At 39.2% G+C, this 23,579-nt stretch overlaps 1 protein-coding gene across 4 annotated transcripts; it reads right to left on the bottom strand.

Annotated features, from left to right (window-relative positions):
- Window positions 1-1,286: 1,286 nt before the first annotated feature.
- Window positions 1,287-23,554, bottom strand: pnpla7b (patatin-like phospholipase domain containing 7b). Of its 4 annotated transcripts, none has more exons than XR_006360465.1 (35): window positions 22,100-22,365; window positions 19,896-19,940; window positions 18,655-18,729; window positions 18,243-18,330; window positions 17,743-17,816; window positions 16,828-16,922; window positions 16,611-16,751; window positions 15,365-15,524; window positions 15,201-15,281; window positions 14,307-14,435; window positions 14,136-14,216; window positions 13,676-13,790; window positions 13,479-13,550; window positions 13,044-13,129; window positions 12,309-12,446; window positions 11,297-11,374; window positions 10,938-11,143; window positions 10,682-10,813; window positions 10,455-10,578; window positions 9,693-9,882; window positions 9,089-9,238; window positions 8,260-8,323; window positions 7,931-8,099; window positions 7,652-7,834; window positions 7,420-7,538; window positions 6,478-6,634; window positions 5,849-5,965; window positions 5,660-5,729; window positions 4,866-4,982; window positions 4,636-4,784; window positions 4,273-4,456; window positions 4,059-4,175; window positions 3,492-3,576; window positions 3,245-3,378; window positions 1,287-1,946 (listed from the first exon to the last, which is right to left on the bottom strand). XR_006360465.1 is itself a non-coding variant. In XM_044026706.1 (35 exons), exons 2-35 carry the CDS (start codon window positions 19,935-19,937, stop codon window positions 1,920-1,922), a joined length of 3,918 nt encoding a protein of 1,305 aa, XP_043882641.1. In that variant the 5' UTR covers window positions 19,938-19,940; window positions 23,495-23,554; the 3' UTR covers window positions 1,287-1,919. The 4 variants fall into 4 exon arrangements, 3 of the variants coding, with proteins under 3 accessions (XP_043882641.1, XP_043882640.1, XP_043882639.1); XM_044026706.1 differs by lacking the exon at window positions 22,100-22,365 and adding an exon at window positions 23,495-23,554 and having other exon boundaries at window positions 4,273-4,425; XM_044026705.1 differs by having other exon boundaries at window positions 4,273-4,425; window positions 22,307-22,370.
- Between the last annotated feature and the right edge of the window lie 25 nt (window positions 23,555-23,579).

Below are 23,579 nucleotides of genomic sequence, written 5' to 3'. Positions count from 1 at the left end.
ACTTTAATTTATTTATTCTGGTGTTTTTTGTCAAGATTATTTTTCCTTTTTAGGCAAAAAATAAGAACAATTTTCCAATTTATTTGTTCATAAAAGATTTTAACAAAACATTTTCATTGTTTTCATGAATTAACAAGATTATCTGTTCATAGAAAATACATTTTGGCTAAATTTTACAGAATTAATGAGATAATTTTTTCATAAGAAAATTCTGAATGAACAGGATAAACATTTTTTCATAAAAAAATAATATGAACATTTAATTTAATTCAGTTTTATATAGTTACATTTGGGTTTTAATAAACTGGGAGTTAAGGTGAAGTGTCGCAAACCCGAACATTTCTTAAAATTAAAAGTAAAATGATGAGGTTAAATTAGAAAAAAGTGCAAGTCTTTTCATAAATGTTGAAAAATTACCAAAATGAATGAAAGGAAATATTTAATTTCACAAAATAAGAAAAAAAGATGAAAAAGAGCAGAACTGTGAAAGAAATACGTTCATTTCAAGTTTATTATTCATCTCCGTTTGTTCACATTGTGTCGTAAGAAGACAAACAAATGTCTTTCTCATCAAACTGTGATGATGACAATGATGACGATGATGTACCGTAAAAAAATTGGCACTTTGATGTGTAACTGTGAAGGGAAGTGACACCACATTTAATTAAATATGACGTTATGTATGATGTGTAAGAGCAGCACGGTCTCCTGTAACAAAGGAGAGGAAAAACAAACAACAACAAACAACAACAAACAACAGAGAAAGTGTGGAGGTGAAAACTAACAAGACGAGAGAGGCTACACTGTAAAACAAAAACAGTGACATTTTAACGACGGAAATGTTCTCTCAAATATACAAAAATAAGTCCAAACAGGAACTCCTGCAAACGATAAAATACTGTAGTGTTGAGTTATCGATGTAGATTTTTACAACATCATTAATCTTCTTCGTTATTTTACAATTTTAATGTCGACTAAACATAAAATTGTCTACACCATGATGTTTTCCAGTAAATTAACCTATATTTAAAATCCACTGCTGTTCCTTCAGTTTTCTCACTGGTTTTTACATTCACCTAAAAAACCCCACATAAAACAGATTTTCTCAATTAACAGGAAAATTTAACTTTTCTGAACGAATGACATTTGAACTAAAAATCTTTATCCTTCATTATTGAGAAAAATTAGTTTACTGATCTTCTACCGCTTTATTCTCCACATGAAAAATAACTTCATGAATACAAAATTAAAAATATAAACAGATTTTTTTGTCGAAGAAAAATGGGCAATTTTTTAAAAAGTAAATTCATGTAGTTAAAGAAAAAGGGCAAAAAAAATTTCAGTAAAATTATGTAGTTAATTCAGAAAAAAAGTGTTTTTTCCACAAAAATAATCTGGTCAATTCATATATACTGAACGCAAATAATTATTATTTGATCAAAAATTATCTTGTGAATTCAGAAAACACTGCTTTTTTTGTCATTTTTGGGTGAATGTCACACTTCTGTAACCCGACTCCAGTGCTTCGCTCTCTCAGTAACGTCAGGATCACCAACGTTAAAATACAGTGGTGTAAATAAAGGAGGCCGATTTATTCTCTCATCATCCTCCTCTTCCTCACATAAACTTCACACACTGGTAGAGTGACATTAGATAAAGATGCAGCGAGAGATCAGGTGACTCTAATTATCATTAATAGTATTTAATTTTAGTTTAATTTTCTACTCACTCTGGTCCGATCACACACCCTGGTTTATACAGTAGAACAGAATTTCGGATATTCCTCCAAGTACCACCAGAGGGAGCGTGACAGTTTGAGAACCATAGTTTGATCTGCTGCAGGATTCTGCACTGGAGAACACAGTGTGTGTGTGTGTGTGTTTGTGTGAGTCAGTGGTCAGAGATTTAATCCTCGAGGGTTAACCTCTGATGTGAACGTCTTCATCCTGTCAAAAAAAGATGGTAGTTTAACTCTCCGATGCAAACTCAGTCGACAAATTGTGCTTACCAAATTTATTGAATTTAATGTTCAAAGAGGCAAAATGGTGAATTTGAAAGGTCGCAGTGACCCTTGACCTCATAATTCAGATCATAATGAGGTCATTATGGAACTGTTTGTCTGTCTGTCTGTCTGTCAAGTCCAGCTACAATATCGCATCCTGACATGAATATCGTGATAATATTGTATCATGATAATATCGCATCATGACTTGAACATCTGGATAATATCGTATCGTGATAATATCTTTTGATAATATTGTATTGTGACTTGAATATCATGATAATATTGTATCTTGAATATATATATATATTAGCGTGATAATATCGTATCGTGACTTGAATATAATGAAATCGTATTGCGACTTAAATATCGCGATAATATTGCACCTTGAATATGATGATGGCGTATCTTGAATATCATGACAATATCGTGATAATATCGTATCTTGAATATCGTGATATCATACCTTCAATATTGTGACAATATCGTATCTCCATCATCGTGATAATATCGTATCTTGAATATGTATATCTTGAATATCGATAATATCGTATCTTGAATATCGTGATAATATAATTATCTTGAATATTATGATATCATATCTTCAATATCGACAATATTATCTCCATCATATTGATAATATCGTATCTTGAATATCGTGATAATATAATTATCTTAAATATTGTGATAATATATCTTGAGTATCTTGAATATAATAATATAGGTATCTTGAATATTATATCATATCTTCAATTTCGTGACAATATCGTATCTCCATCATCGTGATAATATCGTATCTTGAATATCGTGATAATATCGTATCTTAAATATTGTGATAATATCGTATCTTGAATATCGTGATAATATCGTATCTTGAATATTATGATATCATATCTTCAATATCTTGACAATATCATATCTTGAATATTATGATATCATATCTTCAATATCGTGACAATATCATATCTTGAATATCGTGATAATATCGTATCTTGAATATTATGATATCATATCTTCAATTTCGTGACAATATCGTATCTCTATCATCGTGATTATATCGTATTGTGACTTCAATTTTTGCTTTGACCGTGACTTTTCTTTGCCTTGCGTGTTTTCGACAAAGCCTCAGAGAAAGGGCTGTTGTTGAAAAGTTCTGTCTGTCTGTCTGAGTCTGTCTGTGTTCATCAGAACCAGGTCATGTGGTTAAAAACAGTGAATCAACACCAGAGTGTTTGTACTCACAGTCTCAGCCGTGTCGGCCGTCGTCTCCTCTCCCTCCGTGTGTTCACTGCCGGGCTGAAACGCCTCAAAGTCCGACATCGCGCTCTCGACCGCCTCGTCGTCGTAGTCCGTCTGATATTCATCCGACATTTCCTCTGTAGGCAAACGAGAGAGGAGGAGGAGACAAGATAATGTGGACAAAATAACATCTGTGTGTGCAGCAAATCTAAAACTTTTATATTCAGACTTTTCTGTATATTACACAAACCATTGACGAGTGCGTTTTTCACAGGTTCTATTCTGGACACGATCTCTGCCAGGTCAGTGAAGGAGGCGTTAGGACAGGTGACCACCTGAAAACACAAAACACAACAATCTTCTTCTTCTTCTGTCCTTCGACATCGTTTTAGCAAGACAGATCGTTTTATTATGTTTGTGTCATGACAATAAAGACTTCTGTTTCTCCTTCATCTTTATTGATTTAAACTTTTGTTGTTTTTACAAGAGAACTAGTCTAATCTAAACTAGTCTAATCTAAAATAATCTACTAGTCTAATCCAAACTAGTCCCCTAGTCTAATCCAAACTAGTCCCCTAGTCTAATCTAAACTAGTTTAATCTAAACTTGTCCCCTAGTGTAATCTAAACTAGGCTCATCTAAACTAGTCTTGTCTAAAGGTAACCTAATCTAATACAGAATAATCTTTGAATCTATTCTAAAACAAACAAACAATCGCTGACAATCTCCGATTTCTATAATTTAATGATATACACACACAGATAATCTGGACTGGGATTACAGACCACAGTTGTAGGTCAGCAGTGAGTTGACTCACGTGTCCAGGTTTGGTTTTGTGGAACTCCTCCTGATGTTGGTCCTTCATCATGCTGTCCACCACTCTGCTGCGCTGCCACACGTCAAACAGCGTCTTCCCGTGTTGGTAACCAGCTTCCTGCGGCCGCAGTGAAGACAGAGGTTAAACTTTTTTAAAAAAAACACCAGCATTTGTGGTAAAGACAGAGGGATTACAGAGGAGGAGGGAAACTCACGGCAATCTCGTCAAACTTGCCAAACTCCAGCGTGGCGTAGTGGTCGATGGGCGGTCGGATGTACTCGCAGTACTCGCTGTCTTTGACGTTCTCCAGCTGCCGCACACAGCAGACGTAAGCCAGGCGTGTTTGGATCTCTGCCATGTTCAGAACCTGGACGTTCAACAGTGAGCTGAAACACAACCTGTGCACGCCACGAAACACGGGACCTCCGCTTTCTTCTTTAGTAGATAAACCTCCATTTTCTTTTCAGTAGATAAACCCCCATGTTCTTTTTCAGAATGTGCCCAAGTGGGCGTGGCCAACATTGACTGACACATTTTGCTAAATTGTATGAGTTTGTGTGAATGTTGGTCATTGTACCTTGACTTTCTCAGCCAGAGGGTTGAATCGTTTCCATAGTAACCACCAGCCGTTCAGAGAGTCGCCGTAGTTGGTCAGGTCTGTTTCATCGCGGCTTCCGACATCGATTGCGATCACAACCTTGGCTCCCATGGATCGAGCCACGTCGGCTGGGACACGAACGACAGGACAAGAAAAACCCTTCAGCACTCGTTATGTCTTCAGTTACACGACGAGTCAGCGCTCCTCACCAGGCAGGTTGTTGATGTAGCCGCCGTCCATGAGTAAATGTCCGTCTTTAGGGTCACAGAGCGGCGGCAGGTATCCCGACAGAGACATACTGGCCCGGACGTATCGCCACAGTGAACCTGAGCAGCGGGAAACAACCGTGTGTGAGTCACTGGAAAAACAGTCTAATTTAGAAATAAGACTAATCTTCTTAAATTGAATTCAGTTTTCTTGTTTTAAGAAAAATAATCTGATTGTAACGCACTCTCAGACTGTAATGTTCCTGAAAATAAAGAAAATCAGGCCAAAAACTCAACAAAAGTGGTCTTTTTTCTTTTTTCTCATACGTTACTTAAAATGAGTCTTCCTTTTGTCGAATTTAAGAACTTATACCTTAGAATTTATTATTTGTTACTGGTAATTCAAATTTTAGGTACACTGTGACATCGTAAAAGACATAATTAGATATTTTTCTTAAAACTAGATTGATTTTGTAATGTGTAAAAACTCAATAAGAATATCTTTGAGAAAAAAAAATCCTGCTAATTAAGATTATTTTCCCTTTTAGACAAAAAATTGGAGCAATTTTTGTAAAATATGTACTAGTATATTTGACTTGAATTCAGTGTATTTATCTAATCACACCAATTTTTGGACTTATTTACTTATTAAGGCTGAAGATACATCATTTCATTTTTTTCTTGTGCCATTTTTTTGAACAGAACATTTTGCTTGAAACAAGTCAGTTTGGTTTTATTTTCTTATTTTTTAGAGGCTTTTTTTGCAGTGATGGTTTTAAATGAACAGTGACACCGACCGTCAGTGTGAACTCTCATGGAGGAGGCGGTGATATCTGTCGTGATGTTGAAGTACGGCAGCCACAGGTCCTGTCAGGATTAAGGGAGAAAACAGTCAAGTTAAGTGGTTTTCAGAACTTGCTGATCTTATTGCTTCGCTTCAGTTCTTCTGTTATTTCCATGAATAAATATCAGCGGTTTCACCTGACCTCTATCTGTTTGTCCTTGAAGACGGACTTGATGCCAGAGTTGAAGGAAGCTCCAGAAAACATGGACGTAACAGGGTAGGTCAGATCCAGGATCTTCTTAAAGTATGAGGTCATGTCCTGAGGACAGAAGGAAGGTTAAAAGGATGAAGCTTAAGAACCTTAAGAAATATCTTGAGATTGTGTTCACTGCATAATCTCACAGTTTAAAAGCTTGTTCCCAGGAAAATAAAGTTTGTAAAGAACTCACTCTCCCACACCAAAGTGTTTTTAGCTCGCGGGACACAGGAGCTGCTGGTCTACTGCTGCCTCACTTAGTACCTTTGAGTCACTTTGTTAAATGTGACAAAAGGATTTCAAACACAGAAATGACCAAATAAGACATTTGAAATTAGTGATGAGGCAGCAGTGGATCAACAACTGATTTTCTCTATGAGCTTTGGTGTGGGAGAGTGAGTGCTTTACAATATTATATTTCATATTTGAATCATCCCTATATACTGCTCATGTTTTATTTTAATCACGGATTATGAGTTCATCTTTAAAAATCCTTCCTGATATGTACGATTTTTACATTTTCAGACGTTATTTGTGGTTATTTAAAAACCCAAACACCACAGCTGTGGACGTACCATGGCCCACTCGCGAGCTCGCACCCTGGTGCGGCTGTAGCTCTTCTCGTCGGCGTACAGCGCTCCCATGAACGAGCCGATGGACGTCCCTCCCACCAGGTCGATGGGGATCCCCGCCTCGTTCAGCGCTCGCAGGATTCCCACCTGAGAACAACCTCTGAGAGCAGATCCATCAGAACGCGTCACGCACGACGTCTGGTGTGTTTTAAGTCCACAGTTTGACTTTTCTACTCCAGTACAGCGATAACACTGTCACACACTAACCCTTCACACCTACTCTTATTTACTGTTACACACATTTATGTCCAGCAGGTGTCGCTACAGTCCCTACCTTTGTCAGAGCTCCAGAACAAGACAGAGCAGTGAGAAGAGAAACACAAGTGAATCAGAACGTAGGTACATATTATGGACTGTTTATCAGTTATATGCACACGTATATGTCACTGAATATGAATAATCAGCTTTTGTAAGGTGAGATTCTAGAGAGAAATGATGTGATTTCATCTATTTTTTCATTATTTCGTCTGAGTTTTGATTTCTCACTGTGAAATTCAAGAAATGCAAGAAATTCGAAGATATAAATGATTAAATTCAGCTTAATAAAGTAAAGGAAGACTCACTTCAAGTAAACATTTGAGTTTTTCTTCCTTTTAAGGATCATTACAGTCTACACGTTTTACAAACTAGTTTTCAGAATTCAAAATTTGGCCAATTTTGTCGTATAAACCAGCCACACTTGGTTAGGGAATATTGAATGTACATTTCCTCAAAGAATTCCCTGTTTTTTCCTCATTTCCCTGCAGAAATCTCAGTTCATTAACAAGTCCTGAACTTTATGTCAATGTTTACATTTCACAACCAGAATCATGGTCTTCTTTCACTTTCAACCTTTATCATAGAGATATACGAATACACGTAAAAAAAAAAAAGAACCCTCAGTACCTGGCTCCTCCTCCTCCCAGTACGAGGGCGATGCTGTTTCCCGTCAGAATCCTGGCCAAGCGGGAGAAGTCGGAGTGACGATCGGGACATTTCTCAAACACGCGCTGGTACAACTCTCGCTGGAAAACACACACACACACACACACACACACACAGAGCAGATGTTAAATCGATTTTTCAAAAACTAGATCCAAAGATCTAGATCCTGCTCAGGTCCAGGTTTCATTCACACCAGCTTGGGCAAACTCCTCCTGGAGAAGACTCTGCGAGGACACGACAGGTGGTGGTGTCTGCAGATCCAGCTGCGCATGTTCAGCCACTCGGCGGTGCCTTTGGGCGGAGGTCCGTCCTCTCTGTGCAGCAGCACCAGCTGCTTCTGCGCCCGCACTGCGCTGCTCTCCAACATCCGCTCCAACTGCACGGGAAGAAGAAGAAGAAGCTTCAACCTCATCATCATCATCATCATCATCACCACCACTCGTGAGAAATGAGCAGCTGAATCCACGCTGACCTCCCCCACAGTGGGCTCCTGTTCACCCAGACCCACGATGATGATGCAGTCGGCCTGGCGGATGCAGCGCTGCGTCCAGGGAGTGAGTCCAGAGTCCGACTGGTACAGGACGATGCGATGGATGTCTTCCTGCTGCCCGAGCCAACTGGACAGACGGTACTCGTGGACACTACGGGGATTGAGGGGGTTATTGTCCGTCAATCTCGTCGTTCTATGACCTTAATTTTAACTTCTAATGATGTATACGTGTGTGTGTGTGTGTGTACGTCTGAGTCTCCTCGTTTCAAACATGACGCAGCAAAATTACTCATTTACATAAAAAGGTCTACCTGTCCAGAGCAGCAGAGCCGAGTCGCTGTTTGATGATGTCACTGGTCAGGAGCTGAGTGGGACCTTCAGAGAACAGGAAATCAGTTCACTGTGAAGTGCAGCTCTTTATTTAATCCACATCATTGTAATCTGCGTTCAATTTGACTTTTACTCCATTTTTAAAAAGTCCAGTTTTGATGGGTTATATAACAATATATTATATAATATATAACGTCTGCAACAATTAATCAATAACTAAACTCTTTTGATAATTCATTAATTGGTATTAGTATTATTTGATTTTTAAATAATTAAAAGAAGCAAAGACTTTTCACACAAATTATTATCAAGAAAGTAAAATAGGCCTTGTTTTTAATCTCAGTTCTGACCCTAATCTCAGAGGTCTGACTCTAATCTCAGAGTTCTGACTCTAATCTCAGAGTTCTGACTCTCAGAGTTCCGACCCTAATCTCAGAGGTCTGACTCTAATCTCAAAGGTCTGACTCTAATCTCATATTTCTGACTCTAATCTCAGAGTTCTGACTTTTTTCTCCAATTTCTGACTCTAATCTCAGAGTTTGAGAATTGAGAATTTTTCTTTAGCTGTAACTAAACCCAATTTCCAATGTGGATTATTTAAGTATTTTGGTTCTGGTTCTGGTTTTAACTTGTACAACACAAGGAATAAAAAAAGGAAAAGATATAAATGAGGGTGAAATCCTGGCGGGAAATCGCAACTACTGGAATGCAATATGAGATCAAGTAAACACGTGTGGTACCTTACACACATGCATGTTGAAACTCTATACAACCGTGTGTGTGTGTGTGTGTGTGTGTGTGTGTGTGTACCAATGCCACTGAGTGCATGCTGCAGCTCCAGAGTGAAGGAAGTGAGGGGAACCTCCTCAGACACAGGCAGGATGGCCACAGTGGACAGATTAGAGGCTGGATTACCAGCATCCCATTTACTGGTGGGAGTGTTGATAGCCAGACTACGAGCTGCAGAACAACAAGTGTTTGTTTTAGTGGTTAAATATTCAGATTCAAAGGGGACAGTGATGCTCGCTCGTCGGGTTTAATAAACGGTTCTTTCCCTGCACCAAAGTCCATGGAGAAAATCAGCGATTTTACATCACAGCACACAGCAGCTGTTGATCCACTGCTGACTACATCACTAAGTTCAAATGCGTTATGTTGTGACTCTGGTGTTTTAAAACCTTAGTTCAAGTGACCACACGAGGCAGCAGTAGACCAGCAGCTCCTGTGTCATTTTCTCTATGGACTTTGGTGTGGGTTTACAAAAGACTGTCAAACAGTGAAATAAAGCAACATTTCCTCAGAATATCATAGCTTTAAGACGATGGAGATTTTAACTACATTTCTTTTTCTTTTTGTACAACACGTCAGCTCGTAAAAGAATGTTTATAACGCAGATAAAGTGTGTGTTCAGTACCGGCCAGAGGTCCGTTGACCTGCTGCATGTTGCCCAGGATCTTCTGTCCCAGCAGGTGAATCAGCCTGGTGACCACCTGAGGATACCTCCTCTTGATGGAGTTCAGAGCTCCTTCAGGTAACTTGGCCAGCTCCGAGTCTCTGACAGCGTGGACCGTGGTGGCTCGGTTCATGTGAGTCAGCGCCTCCACCTGGCCAGAGCACGCAACAGGTGTTTAATCAAAGCATTTCCACAAACTTTTTGTTTACATTTCATTTCATTTTCAGTGTTTTTAAAGCTGAAAATGACACTTAATAATGTCTTAATGTCGTTATGATGTTAAAAATGTGTCATGGTAAAAAACTGCAGCATTAAATTACTTTAAAAAACACTTTATTATGTTATATTTCCATATATTTTTTTAGTGTTTTTACAGCTTAAATGGACATTTTTTGGTATTAAACTTGTCATTATGATCTTAAAACTGATTGCACAGTGTAATGATGATAAAAATATGTTTTACTGCAGTATTAAATCACTTTAGGCTCTTTATTGTGCTGTAGTTTCATGTACTTTTCTTTGTTTTCAGTGTTTTTAAAGCTAAAATAGACGTTTGTTTTGTTTTAAACTTGTTATAACGATGTTAAAACCTATTGCCTAATTTTGTTTTGTCACAATTACAAGGTTTTGTGGATAAATGATGACATAACAATAACAACAAAGAAACAAAATCATTTCTATATCCCAACAAAAGGAAAAATAAATCCCTTACACCACACTCACCACGCCTATTAAATCCCCACGACCGTACTCTCCGGCCAGCTCCTTCTTCCCATCATCCTTTGCAATGACAGAACGCAGTCGGCCGCTGAGGACGATGAAGGTGCTGTCCGACTTGTCTCCTTGTCTGAAAACAATGAGACAATCAAATATATATATGACATGCGTGGCTCCGGCCCTAATAACAATAACAATAATAATAACAATAATAACAATAATAATCACCACACCTGTAGACGGCTCGCCCGGCCTCCACGGCCATCCAGTCCAGAGCAAAGTCAATCTGTCTCACAAACGGTGAAACCCTCCTCACCACCGTGTGAGCGACGTTCAACACAACCCTGGGCTCCTCACGCATGATCCTGCAGAACAGGAAAATAACAGGACACAGGAAATAAACGTAAACATTTAGGATGATTTTTAAAAAAGGAAGAAGAGTTTTCTGTGTGTGTGTGTGTGTGTGTGTGTGCGAGAGGTCGCCGTTACTCGTAGAAGTGAGCCTTGGAGATGGACAGGAAGGTGCAGTCTCTGTGAGCTCGCACGGTGAAGATGAGGGGCTCGCCCGTCAGCACGGCCAGGTGACCCACCATCTCCCCCGGGTGGGCGACGAACAGCAGCGTCTCCTCCTCGCGGTCGATCATGCGCTGGTAGACGTGAAGCAGACCCGAGATGACGAACTCCACGCTCACGTCCTGACGATCACCAGGCGCCACAAAGATACAACCAGTAAAATATGGTTATGAAGTCGTTTCCACACGTTTTGTTTGTTTGTTTCATCTCACGTTCGATATCAGTGTGGAAGTGAGTGTGAGACCCGGGTGTGGGCTCAGTCCACTGGTCCTGACCTGGTCTCCCTGATGAGCCACGACAGAACCAGCTTTGACCTGACGGAGATTCACCCTCCCCTCCAGCAGCGTGTGATCCTGACGACACGCAACACACACACACACAAATGCACAGAGGATTAAAAACAACACAATTACAACAAGGGACAAAATGACTGCGTCATATATCACAGAATATCATCCTTAAATCCTAAATACGACAAAGGTCAGGCTTCAGTAAAGCACATTATTATTATTTCTTGATTAAGATGTCAAATTAGACTTATTTATTTACTTTCCTCTTTGACAAAGCTCATAGTTAGAGCTGGTTCAGGGAAACCTGGACCAGCTCTTATGCTGCTATAGACCTGGACTGCTGGGGAATCTGCTGTAATCAAATCAGGACAAATGAAATTGTCTGAATTTAACTGAAAAATAAATTAAAGTTCCTGTAAAAGGGATAAAAAAAAAACATGTTACTCGCCACTTTTTGCCAAATTTGAACGATTAAAGTAGTTTCAAAATGTTGGTTGAATGTTACGTTTGATTCATTTCTGACTTCTCACAGAACAAGTCCAGTGAGCCGGAAAAAATGAATCAACCACAATAACATTTTTAGCTTTTAAACATGTTTCTTGAAAGATTTCTAAAAGAGTTTTTATGACAGGTGAGCACTGTATGTATGGTTTTGTGGACTGTAATCAATCAGGTCGTCAAAATTGAACTGAAAAGTCTCTTCTGAATTTTTCTCACCACAAAAAAATGTTTTTGGATTAAAAAAGTTACATTACGTTACATTAAATCCTTCTCTGCTCCACTGCAGGAGCAAAGCCCGTGAACGTGGCTGTTCTTCAGGGTTCATTTATCTCTTAACACCTGAATTCAGAGGTGGAACGAGGGTGAAGTTTTCTTTCCTGACATTTTAACGACTCATCAACCAAACATCCTCGCGTGGGCAGAACAGTGTATGATTCATACGTGACGCATGAATCTGCTGTGGGTTCAGTGAAGCGTGTCAAAGCGTGTGATCCACCTGTAACTGAATGACCTGCAGCAGATCCTTCTTAGCAGCGTGGAAAATGGCGCTGACTTTGTTTCCTGGTCCGGCGTCGCTGTACTGGTACACGGCGGACGGCGTTTGCTGCACGGTGACGCTCTTCTTCAGAATGGACTGTTGAGAGGAACAGAGGAGCCTGATCGTTAATCCTTCAGATTATTATTCTCTCCGTGGCTTTGCGGTCATTTTTGAGCGGGTTAACGTGCGTAAAAACTCCTCAAACTTGGCATGGAGGTCAGATGTGGCGTAAATGCGATATCGGCATAGTTTCCAGACCCGTGCGTTGTTTCTCAGGGGCTCTATAGCGCCCCCGAGGGTGAAAACAAAGGCAAAATAGAGTTCCACCGAAGTTCCCGAAACTTGGTGGGAAGATGTAATAGACCACGACGAACAAAAAAGTCGACCGGAACCATGGCCTCAACTCAACAGGAAGTTTGCCATTTTGGAATCTTGGCGTCAATTTTGGCGATTTGCACCCTACGTACATGAGGTAAACTAACGAATTGTCAAATATAATGGTAACTGATTTCTCGGCCTCTTAAATGTGAATATTTTCTGGTTTATTTGCTCCATACTCAAAAACACTGGTTCATACCTGAAGAGAAAGGTCGTTCAGGAGGTTAAGTTACACTTTAAATAAGACGGAGAAGAGTTATAAAAGCAGATTTGTTGTTAAGAGTGTAACACAGAAACGTCGTATCCTGGCCTGACCTTCACAGGACTGTGAGGAGCCGCGTCATCTTTGGCAGCTTCATCGCGGTCACATGATCTGCTGAGGGCGGTGACTGACGTGTCACCTGCATGAGACACAGACACAAGAAAAACGAGGGTTTTAGTATCGTAGCAACACTCAGGGATGATCAGGGAGGACGAATGACCTCAATATCTGTGCTTAATTAAAGGAGCAGTGGTTGAGGTCATTTCTCTGGACTCATGAAATGATGTGATCTTAAAATACACTTATTATCATTTCAGATAAAACCTGCTCTATCTTTTTAAATGAAGGATATTTATGTGGGTTACAAACCCACAGTCAAGTTCTGCTATGACACAAATCATTTGGCTTCAATTAAAAAAGAAAAGTCTTACGATCGATGGACGGTGTGTAAAATAAACTTTATGTGTGTTGTTCATAGACATCAGTACCTGTAACAGGCAGCGAGAGAGAACGAGACTTCCTGAATTTTGACGAGGACGTTTCAGAGGAGCTGGATTTTTCTAAGACAGAAAAGAAAAAGAAAAGTCAGAATTAAATTAAATCATGACTGTAAAACCTGTGACAGTGGAAATGGACTCTTTTCAGTTACTGCCATTAGGCAAATCATCAGTCCATCCATCCTCACCTGCACTCTCAGAGCTCTGGTCGTCAGAGTGCGACGGCTGCCTGCGGATTCCTCTGTGTGTGTGAGTGTCTCCCAGAACATGAGCCACTGACACCAGAGAGATCGCCTGACTCTCCTGCAACACACACACACACACACACACACACACACACACACACACACACGCACACACACACGATGAATAAAAATGAGTTTTCCCAGCTAATTTCAAGATCACTCTTATCTTGTAAGGCTTAAATATAATGTCTTGTTTCAAGAAATGGCAGATTTTTTTGCTTATTGCGAGCAAAAAATATCTTGAAAATGTGTCTTTGCACAAAGAATGCACGTTGGAGAAAACACCGGCAAAGTCGAACAGAATACTTATCGAGATTTCTAAGCTATTTTCTTTCATCAAAAGTCACATCTTTTCTGCAATAAAAATCTGTATCTTTATGACGATAAAAAACACAGAACGCACCGTGTTAAAGAGCTCAGTGGTCAGACCGAGGTAGTTGTGTAAGGCGAGGAAGGTCACTCTCTGGAGACGCACCATGATTATCTGCACAGAAAACACAGAAACAGAGGTCACAGAGAAAAAAAGTGAGGGCATCAGGAATTATTCACATTCACAAAGAGTGGACATTTTTACCTGAATGACTCGAACCAGAGTTTCAGGATATTTGTCAAAGACCGACTGGAACGCAGCAGCTGGAAGACGCAGGACGGTGGAGGCGACGGCAGCTCTGGCCGACACCGTCTTATAAGGCGCGGGATAACCCTGAAATACAGATTATACAGTGTCCAATAATAACAATAATAATAATATAATAAACTTCACTTTCGTACAAGGATTGCAAAGTGCAAAAGATGCAAATACAACAATAGGAAAAGGAAAAATCCTGTTTTAACTTATAATAAAACAGTAACATGCAACACAGGGTGGAATAAAATAGGAAAAGGCTCTAGAGTCCAGAGGTTAAAAACCCTCTTTTAACTTTAAAATAAACTACAAAATGCAAATAAAACACAGGGCGGAAAGATAAGTTTTCAGTCTTCTTTAAAAAAAATCTAGTGCGCTGGCTAAATCTAATACATATTTATTTAAATTCTGAATGAGACGTCTCACTTTCAGATGCAACATATCACACAAGGACAAAACTGTCCCAAACGGGTCAGATCTGTCTTCTAAACCTCTCACTCTGCACCAAAGTCCATAGAGAAAATCAGCGGTTTTAGCTCGCGAGGACACAGGAGCTGCTGGTCTACTGCTGCCTCGTGTGGTCACTTTGTGTCACTGAGGTTAAATCGCTGATTTTCTCTATGGGGTTTGGTGTGGGAGAGTGAGCAAACTTACAAACTTCACTTTCCAGCCAGAAAATGGCAGAATAGGAGCAAAAGGAGAGTTCAGGAGGAGTAGATTTCATTACCTGAGTCTTTTGTTAAGTGGAAAAGCCACATTATAGACATCATTTATCAACCCCACACACTTCCACAACTATCCCGTAAACAAGCAAAGTGGGAAGAGACAAACATCAGGACGTACAGTGATGATGTCCATGATGCTGAGCAGACTGTGGACGCTGTCTCCTGTTAAAACCTCCTTCACCACGGCCTCCGTACCGTCCTGTGGAAACACAACAACAACAATCAGACCACGCACACGTCTGTCCGATCGTCGACGAGTACACGCGCGTTTCAGCCTCTCACACTCTCGTGGATGCACAGCTCCAGGCGTCCATCTTGCACCACATAAATGCTGTCGTCGGTGTCCCCCGGTCGGAAGAGCGCCTCCCCCTGGTGCAGCTGAATCAGCACCATGTGACGACACAGCTCCAGGAAGAGTGGCTTCTCGAAGTGTCCGAGCACTCTGGGAAGGAAAAAAAAGGTTTACGATCCGCTGCGAGAAGGGCTTTCACTCCACCCGAGAATTCACAGTCATTTCCACATACACATGAATGGGAAACGGTCGAAACAAATCATCAGAACCAAGCCCACTTTGGAGCGTCACAGTGTCGTCATACTTTAACGTAGAGACGTGGTTGGAACTTTAAACAGGTCACAAGACTTAAGACTTTTCTCACCTCAGTCAAAGTTTTGATACAAATTACATTTTTATATAATTGCAGTTCAGATTTTATAATGAGTGTGTGTGGCGTGCGTGGGCGTCGCCAGAGTGTCACACTCTAGCTGTAGGTCCATGGAAATAATCAAAAAAACCTTGAAACAAACTCTTCTCCGCCCACAATTTCCAACCTTCACAGACAGTTTTACATGAACACGTTGCTCTGGTTGTCGTCTAACCCTGTGTGTTGTTTTCATTCTCATATGACTTGCAGTTTTTCTTAAAATCACCTAAAAGCGCAGAGAGTTCTGCTCAAACCTCCCATTGACTCCCATGTTAAAACTCAGCTGGAGGTTTTTTTAAAAAATGAAGACGAGGGTGATTTAAAAACTGTAATTTCTCTGTCAATTCACAGCCGTTTTTTTTTACAAATTTAAATGTGGGAGTTGCTGAAAGCCTCCTGACGCTCACACACCATAAATATAATCGCTATCATCAACCGTTCTGGAAATATAACAACTTTAAAACACACTGCTTTCTCTGTTTTTCACGGGTTTGGACAGTTAGAAACAGGTGTTTGGAGGGAGGAGGGAGAATTAGGGAGGGGGAGGGACTTGTGAGTCAGCCTCTCTCTAAGTTTTAACGGTTGATTCCACAGAAATATCCCTTTGTCTAAATACGTCACGTTTTAAAGGTTCTATCCACCCAAAAACAGCAGCAATGAACGAAAGGTTTTAATCTCCTTCCTCCTGCCCTGTTCCTCGTTACTGCTACAATCACAGACCAACAAGATTTCACTTAAAATAATGAACCTCAGGCCAGAAACCTCGATCCCTCATCACCTCTTACGTCACATGAAGAGCAAGAACAAGACCGGCTTCTGTTACCTACCTGACATTTTTCAACATGTACAGCACCTCAGAGGGGAGGTGCGAGTTCTGCACGTCAAACTCAGTCAGGTCTGCCTCCAGCAGACAGGGAGGAGGCTCTTTGGGCTGCAGGGTGGGAGGTTCCCGCCGTATACGCAGGATCCTGACACAAACACACCATTGCTGACACTGACAAACGTCAAAAACATCTTTTAAAAATACTGGGAAACGTCTGTTACTTGCGAGCTATCGACAAGACTTTGGTTCTCTTCCTCGCTCTCTGCCGAGAGGACGCGTTGAAGTTGGAGGGAGGAGGTGACGACAACGTCTGAACCTGAAACAGCAAAAACACAGAAATGTAAAATCTATGCCTGATTTTCTCAATGGACTCTGGTGTGGGAGAGTGAGCGGTTTTACTGATGTCAGTTTCCAGCTACCATATTCTTTAGATGTCATAGACTTAAACAGGAGATTTTATAGATTGTGCCTCTCTTTGGGGGAGCTAAATGTGTCTAATGCAGCCTTTTTCAAACTTCAAACTAAAGTTTAGCAATGTTTCGGAAACTAACAACAAGCCAACGTCAGCCGAACGGAACGATGATTCACAACGACCAAAACCCAAGACAAGAAAATGCCACCAAAGACCTGTCTATGTGTTGTGTCTCAAAACATTGGAAGGGAACAGCATTTGTATTGCTAAAACAATAAAAATGTTATTTGCACAGCAAATTATTGATATTAGTAAAGTATTCTTTGTTATACAAATGTATTTATTGTTTTAAAAATGACACTATTATGGTTATAAATGCACATTTCATATTTTAATTTGAAAATTGCTTTCTCGCTAAGCAGTATTGAGGTTATTTGTATCGCTAAAGCAAAAATGTTATTTGCACAACAGATTATTGAAATAAAAGTGAAACGTTTCTTCTAATATTGATTCAATAAATGTTATACTTGACACATTGTTACAATTTCGTGAGAGTTGCGGGGCCCCCAGGAAATGTCTTCCTCCAAATGGGGGCCCAACAGAAAAGGTTTGAGAACCACTGGTCTAATGTGTCATTATCTCATGTAATCACACTTGAATTATCGCTTTAATATCATTATTTAGGAAAAAATACATCCATGTTGCAGCAACAGCAGACACTGACCTTTCTCATGATCTTTCGTCCATAAAACATCACCTTGTCTCTCTTTCTGAAGCGATAATGAGGGACTTTCTCCTCTGAAACACACCAATCCAAGATAAATCCCAGAGAATAAAAACATCTTTGACATCAGACGACAAAAGATGGCGACCAAAACAAAAAAGCAGGCAGAAAATGACGATGATATAAAATAGGAACAACAGTTCCTAACAAGGCAGTCACGTTTTCCCCACAAATAAAGTTCAAATTACTTTATAATGTGGTTATTTGTTTGAATAATAATACTAAAGCACAATGTGCCCTCTGTTGGATTCTAAGGAGTACTACATGTACTTAAAAAGGCGCTTATAAGATGGCGGCATGCATTTTGAGCACGTAATTACGGTTCAAATGTCAATCGCTTGTTTGAATAACAACAAAACTTCTACACACCGTGTACGAGGACGTGTGTGTTGTGTGTGTGTTGTTGTTGTTGTTGTGTGTGTGGTGTTAAGGACACTGACTTGACACTTTGTAGCTTCTGTAAAGAAAAAACACGACGACTCCGACGAACGACGTCACCGTCACAGACACGATCAGCAGAGCCGTCCACTGGAAAACAAACAGTCACACACATTCTCACTTTTCTGTTTATCTGATCATTAAAGTGTTCTGATGATCATTTAATGAGTTTTTAATAAATTACAAACAGGTTCTTATTTTAACAATCAATTAATTTATTCTTTATTTGATCCATAAAATGCAAGAAAATGTTGAGAAATGTTTCCCAAACCTGAAAAAGACCTTGTTTAAATTAGATTTCTTTGTTATATGGAGCAAAAGAAACCAGAAAATACTCACAATATTCAGGCTTTTCTGCCATTTTACGGTCCGAACGACTAACAGGGAACAGAATTAACGTTAATCTTTAGTTACCATATTAACTTCAGTCCTTTCTTCCACCAGCTGCTGCATCCTGGCCTTGATCTCACTGCCGAACGGACCAAAGTTCTGAAACGTCACAAAGAAGAAAAACAATGACAATGACTGAAAATCAGATCAGAAAAGTTTAAAGTGTAACTCAACCCTGAAGGTGTGAAACAGTGAACATGTGAACATATCTATAGTCGTGTTAATTTTCAAAATCAGGCGTTGAGCGGACTTAGCTTCAGACGAGGAGGTTTAGTTAGTGTTTAAAAGCTGTGGCGTTCACCAAGGCTCAATTTTGGGCCCCCACACTTTTTACCGGACTCAGTTATTACTTTTCTTTCAGTTGTCAGTTGATAATATTCTTGGTATAGATTATTTTCCAAATTAAGGAACATTTTCGTGCAGCTGTTTTGCAGAACAGCCAACAGGAGGCGCTCTCTCTTTATGAATTATAAACCTATAAATGTCAGACTTTGAAAAGGATTCTGATTATTCAGGTTTGTGTTAGACTTTAAAACAGATTTACAAAAAATATATAAATATTTTCTATTATGTGATTTTATTTAGGTAAAACTAGAACACAGTTGTTTTTTTTGGAAGTATGAATCATCTTTTTTTCTTACACATAAACACGCTCAGGAGCAACGTGAGGTTACATGTCTTGCTCAGGGACACATTACTTTTAAAAATTAAGACAGCTGGGAATTGAACCCTCAACCTTCCAGGTGAAAGATGACTTGCTCTACTACCCCACTGAACCACTGTCACCCCATAGGCGCTGAAAGATATTTGAAAGAAACAGAAATAACTAAGATTACAGCTAAATAACCATTTTAAAATATCACATTGACGTAATAGTGCGTCAGAAATCTAAACAATGAATCAGTTAAATATTTACACTCAACAAATATCATTAACTCGCACGTAACTGCAAACAAGATGCCCATAAATCTGCTCACGACACACAGAAAATGAAGCTTTGCATGACTGAAAAAAGTGGTGATTATTTTCCAATAAGTAAACAAATAATATCTACATCGATATCTCACTGGGCTGTTTTTTGCACGTTTTTTTTTTACAGTGTCAACAGAAGCAACACTTCATCCTCCACACGTTCACGGCGTGTGTCGTGTTATTCACACAGTTGTGTCAACACTCGTGTTGTCATAATAACCTTCAACAAAAGACGTGGAGATTCTTTTTTTTCTTTTTTTTGGTGGAGGGAATGTTGTCGAGGAAGAACGTACCGGGTAAAAACTGCACTCCTCCTCTTCACCGTCGTCCTCCATGTTCTGTTTCAAAACAAAAATGAAAAATAAAAATGCATTAACATTAAGTAAGTCTAAATTATGTTCTTTTTATGCCTGACAACAATGTCCAAACTACAATTAAACAACAGCACTTTGTTCGGCCTGTTGTTTTTCTTCAGATTATTATTATTCTGTCATTTTTGTGGGGGTTAACGTGAATAAAAACTCTGGAAAACGAGTTTGTTGCCCTGACTCTAACGTGCATCCCTGAATTCTTTGAGAATTTTTGACCAAACAGGAAGTCGGCCATGTTGGTTTTGGCATCCATCTTGGCGATTATGGTATTAGATTTCACGAAGCAAATAAAATATCTGTTTAATCATTCAAAAATATTTATTGTTTGAAAATATACTTGTTCTTTGTGCTCCATGATTTGTTCTTTTCGAAGAATAAAATACAATATTTTTGAATGATTAAATCGATATTTTATTTGCTTCTTTAAAAGTGTTGTTTGAAAATATTGACACAAATCTAATACCATAGGTGACTGGCACACTTCGTAAATGAACAAAGTCGTATGAGGACGTCTATCGTACCAACATAACTTTTCTCTCTCTCTCACGAGGGTTACTCCACAGACCTAAAACGATTCAGTTTGAATGATTTCTTTGTTTTATGGAGCAAAGAAACCAGAAATATTCAAAGGATATGAGATTATTTTGATAATTAATGACGCTAAAATCAATTTAAAAACCTTTACCAGTTTACCAGGGGTTTACCAACACTATATTATTAGATACTACGATAAACTGGAATACTTGTGAAATCATTTGTACTGTATCGATATACAGCTCTAGTGAGTGAGAGCACTTGGCACCACATAGTGGACTGAAACATTTATGAACTATTACGAAGTTGAAGGGGTCATTTCAAAGACACAATTCTCCAACTGTGTAAAATACCACTGTTGAAATAAACATGACGCAGCTAAAGGGCTTTTGCTGATTTTTCTGTGCATATACACAACATTCGGATCATAATGGATTTTACATATCTGTCTGATATTTGACCAATACTAACCAATACTGATTCCCATCCCTAATAATAATACTAATAAAAACAACAATTATAACATGTGTGAGCTTTGGTTTGTGGGTTAAAGAGCACACGTCCAGATAAAGAGGTCACACGCTCAGTGTTTGTAACCAGATATTCCTCCTCCTTCACCTCCTCCTCCTGCGCTTTACTCTGCTCTACTCAAACACAGCGACACAGTAACTCTGCACTCTGGTCTAAATGTGATCTCATCAACCTTCAGCAGTTTGACGTTTCCTCTGAGAAAATGTGGCAAAACTTCCCATAACTGTACAACAATGGAGTAAACAAACATTTTTATTCAATACTAGAGACAATATGAAAAAAAAACAACTCCATATTTTGATGATCGCAGTCAATTTATGACAACTGAAAATTAATATTTTAGCTGATTCATTTTTTTATGTATATTTTGCAGTGCTATCCAATACGTTAAAGGGATTCATCTTGGAAAAAAGTCAATTCATGAAAAAAGTGATTCATCTTTACTGCTGCGTTTGATTTACATCGGTGAGTGACGCCACCCCCGAAACGTCACCGTGTTCCACTCAAGAAGTCAGACCTGCAAACGTATATCGGTCTAGCCGTTGTTAGCAATACTGAGTCGATAGCAAGACTCTACGTGGGACACCGTAGAACCCCACACAAAAATGGCGCAGTAACACGACTATGGCTAAAATGTAAACAGTACTATGTGTACAACTGATTTACTGTGAAACAAATACGCTGAGAAGATGCTATTCACGGTAAAAGAAGCAGTGTTTATACGGTGGCAAGTTTCCGAGTTTATGAATTGGAATTACGAAAAATTCAGAGTTCCGACTTGTCCTCGTGTCCACCTGCAATACCACCAATGCACAACAGTGGGCGGCGGCCCACACTTTGAGAAACATTGGTCTAAATGAAAAGATATCATTGGCCAGACTAATATTCTAGCTAGCATCACAACAAAAGAGCAAAAGTGAGACATTTCTCTGTCCACGTGATTTAAATTGCTATTATGTGGCCAAAAAAACCCCAACTCAGACAAGTTTAAATTGAATATTTATCCGTAGCTGACACTCACAAAGTAAGCTACAAGTCTTCTATTAGCCTCCAATATTTACCTTGTATTTTTGAACACAGTCCTCAGTGTCTTGTCTCCGCCTCTCTGAGGGGACAATCCGCTACACAACACGAGTAAAAACAAGCGAAACACGCACACTCCGCATCTGCGTTGACTTAATGAGCGCGTGGCACCAAACAAATGTACGAAAAACGTGAGCTAAAGTCATTTAAAGTGAAGCGACAACGCGCTTTTTTGCTCCACTTACCTTTTCTTCTATTCAACTTTTAGTATTTACACAGACATGACTTACGGTGGGGTAAGTTAGCGCGGTGACACGCGATCAGCGTTTCCGGTCAAGTCTTAAAAATACAACAAAAATATATAGTCGCTTTGAAATTGTTAAGTTTTATCTTTAAATAAACGTTTTTATGTAAACTTTCAAATTATATTTCTCACGATAGCATTAAATTCAACATTTAATCATATATATAGGTTTGTTTTAATTCCAATTATCTAAATGTTATTTGTGATTATATTTAGTTTCAGTATGTTATCGAGATCTAATTACTTAATTGGTCTTTTTTTACGCGAACTGTTGGACTTGTTTCTCTTAACCATTCCTCTTACAGCTTTCTTTGTTTTCATGAACTTCACAAAAACAAAAATAAAATTCCACCAAAAAAAAATCCCCTTTCGTGTAGCCACGTCCATTATTTTGAAGGGCAACTCTTGTGTAGTTTTGCCAGTTCCGGCGAACTTCACGCGCGCTCTTGTCACTGAGACATGAGCACAAGTATCACGGCTTCTCATTGGCTGATGGGCGGTGCTTCTCAGCCAATCGTTGCACGCGTCACTGCTCAGTCAGTCACGTTAGCCAGGGACAGCGGAGTGACAGGGAGACTCAAGGTGAGAGAAGTCGAGCTTTCTTTTTCACCGTTATAAATGAATAAATAATGTAATATTTAACGTTTTAAAACAATATTTTAACACATTCATGTAAATCTATGATTCTCTTTCAGATAAATGACGCAGCACGAGCTGGTTTATGAGTTATCGCTAGCTTAGCTAGGCAACGCCATGGCCGTAAACACACACTTCCAGGCGTAAACTTCACAAAATTAACATCGATACTTTAGAATAGTTGGATTGTAATGGACTTATTTTGGACAATTGGTGATTTATTGTCTTACACTGTAGTACGCACTGTGTTTGTGAATACATAAAATTTCTTACTAGAGCTGCAACGAACGATTACTTTAATAATCGATTAATCTGTCGAATATTTGTACGATTAATGCAGTAGTCGTTTGGTCCATAAAATGTCAGAAAACGTATGTTGAAAAGTGTTGATCAGTGTTTGTCAAACCTGGAAATTATGACGAGAAACTATGAAATATTCAGATTTAAGAAGCTGAAAAACATGTCAAACTGTCTCCTATGGAAAAATAATTACCTTTATTTTGTCCTCTGGGTTTAGAGCTGTCTTCACTGTATTTTTCCTTTTGTTTGTAGGTTTTTCTGAGTCGACAGGAGGAGAA

Source organism: Solea senegalensis, linkage group LG5 (genome assembly GCF_019176455.1).
Source record: "Solea senegalensis isolate Sse05_10M linkage group LG5, IFAPA_SoseM_1, whole genome shotgun sequence".
Taxonomy (NCBI): Eukaryota; Metazoa; Chordata; class Actinopteri; order Pleuronectiformes; family Soleidae; genus Solea; species Solea senegalensis.
The sequence above is the reverse complement of the archived record's forward strand: the minus strand, read 5'-3'. Positions and strand labels throughout refer to the sequence as shown.

Coding starts and splice junctions, on each gene's coding strand:
- pnpla7b (XM_044026706.1), bottom strand. CDS start 19,937: ATGGAGGACGACGGTGAAGAGGAGGAGTGCAGTTTTTACCCG. Junction 14,217..14,306: donor CTCTGGTTCGAGTCATTCAG/GTAAAAATGTCC, acceptor TTTTCTGTGCAG/ATAATCATGGTGCGTCTCCA. Junction 7,539..7,651: donor GGAGGAGTTTGCCCAAGCTG/GTGTGAATGAAA, acceptor TGTGTTTTCCAG/CGAGAGTTGTACCAGCGCGT.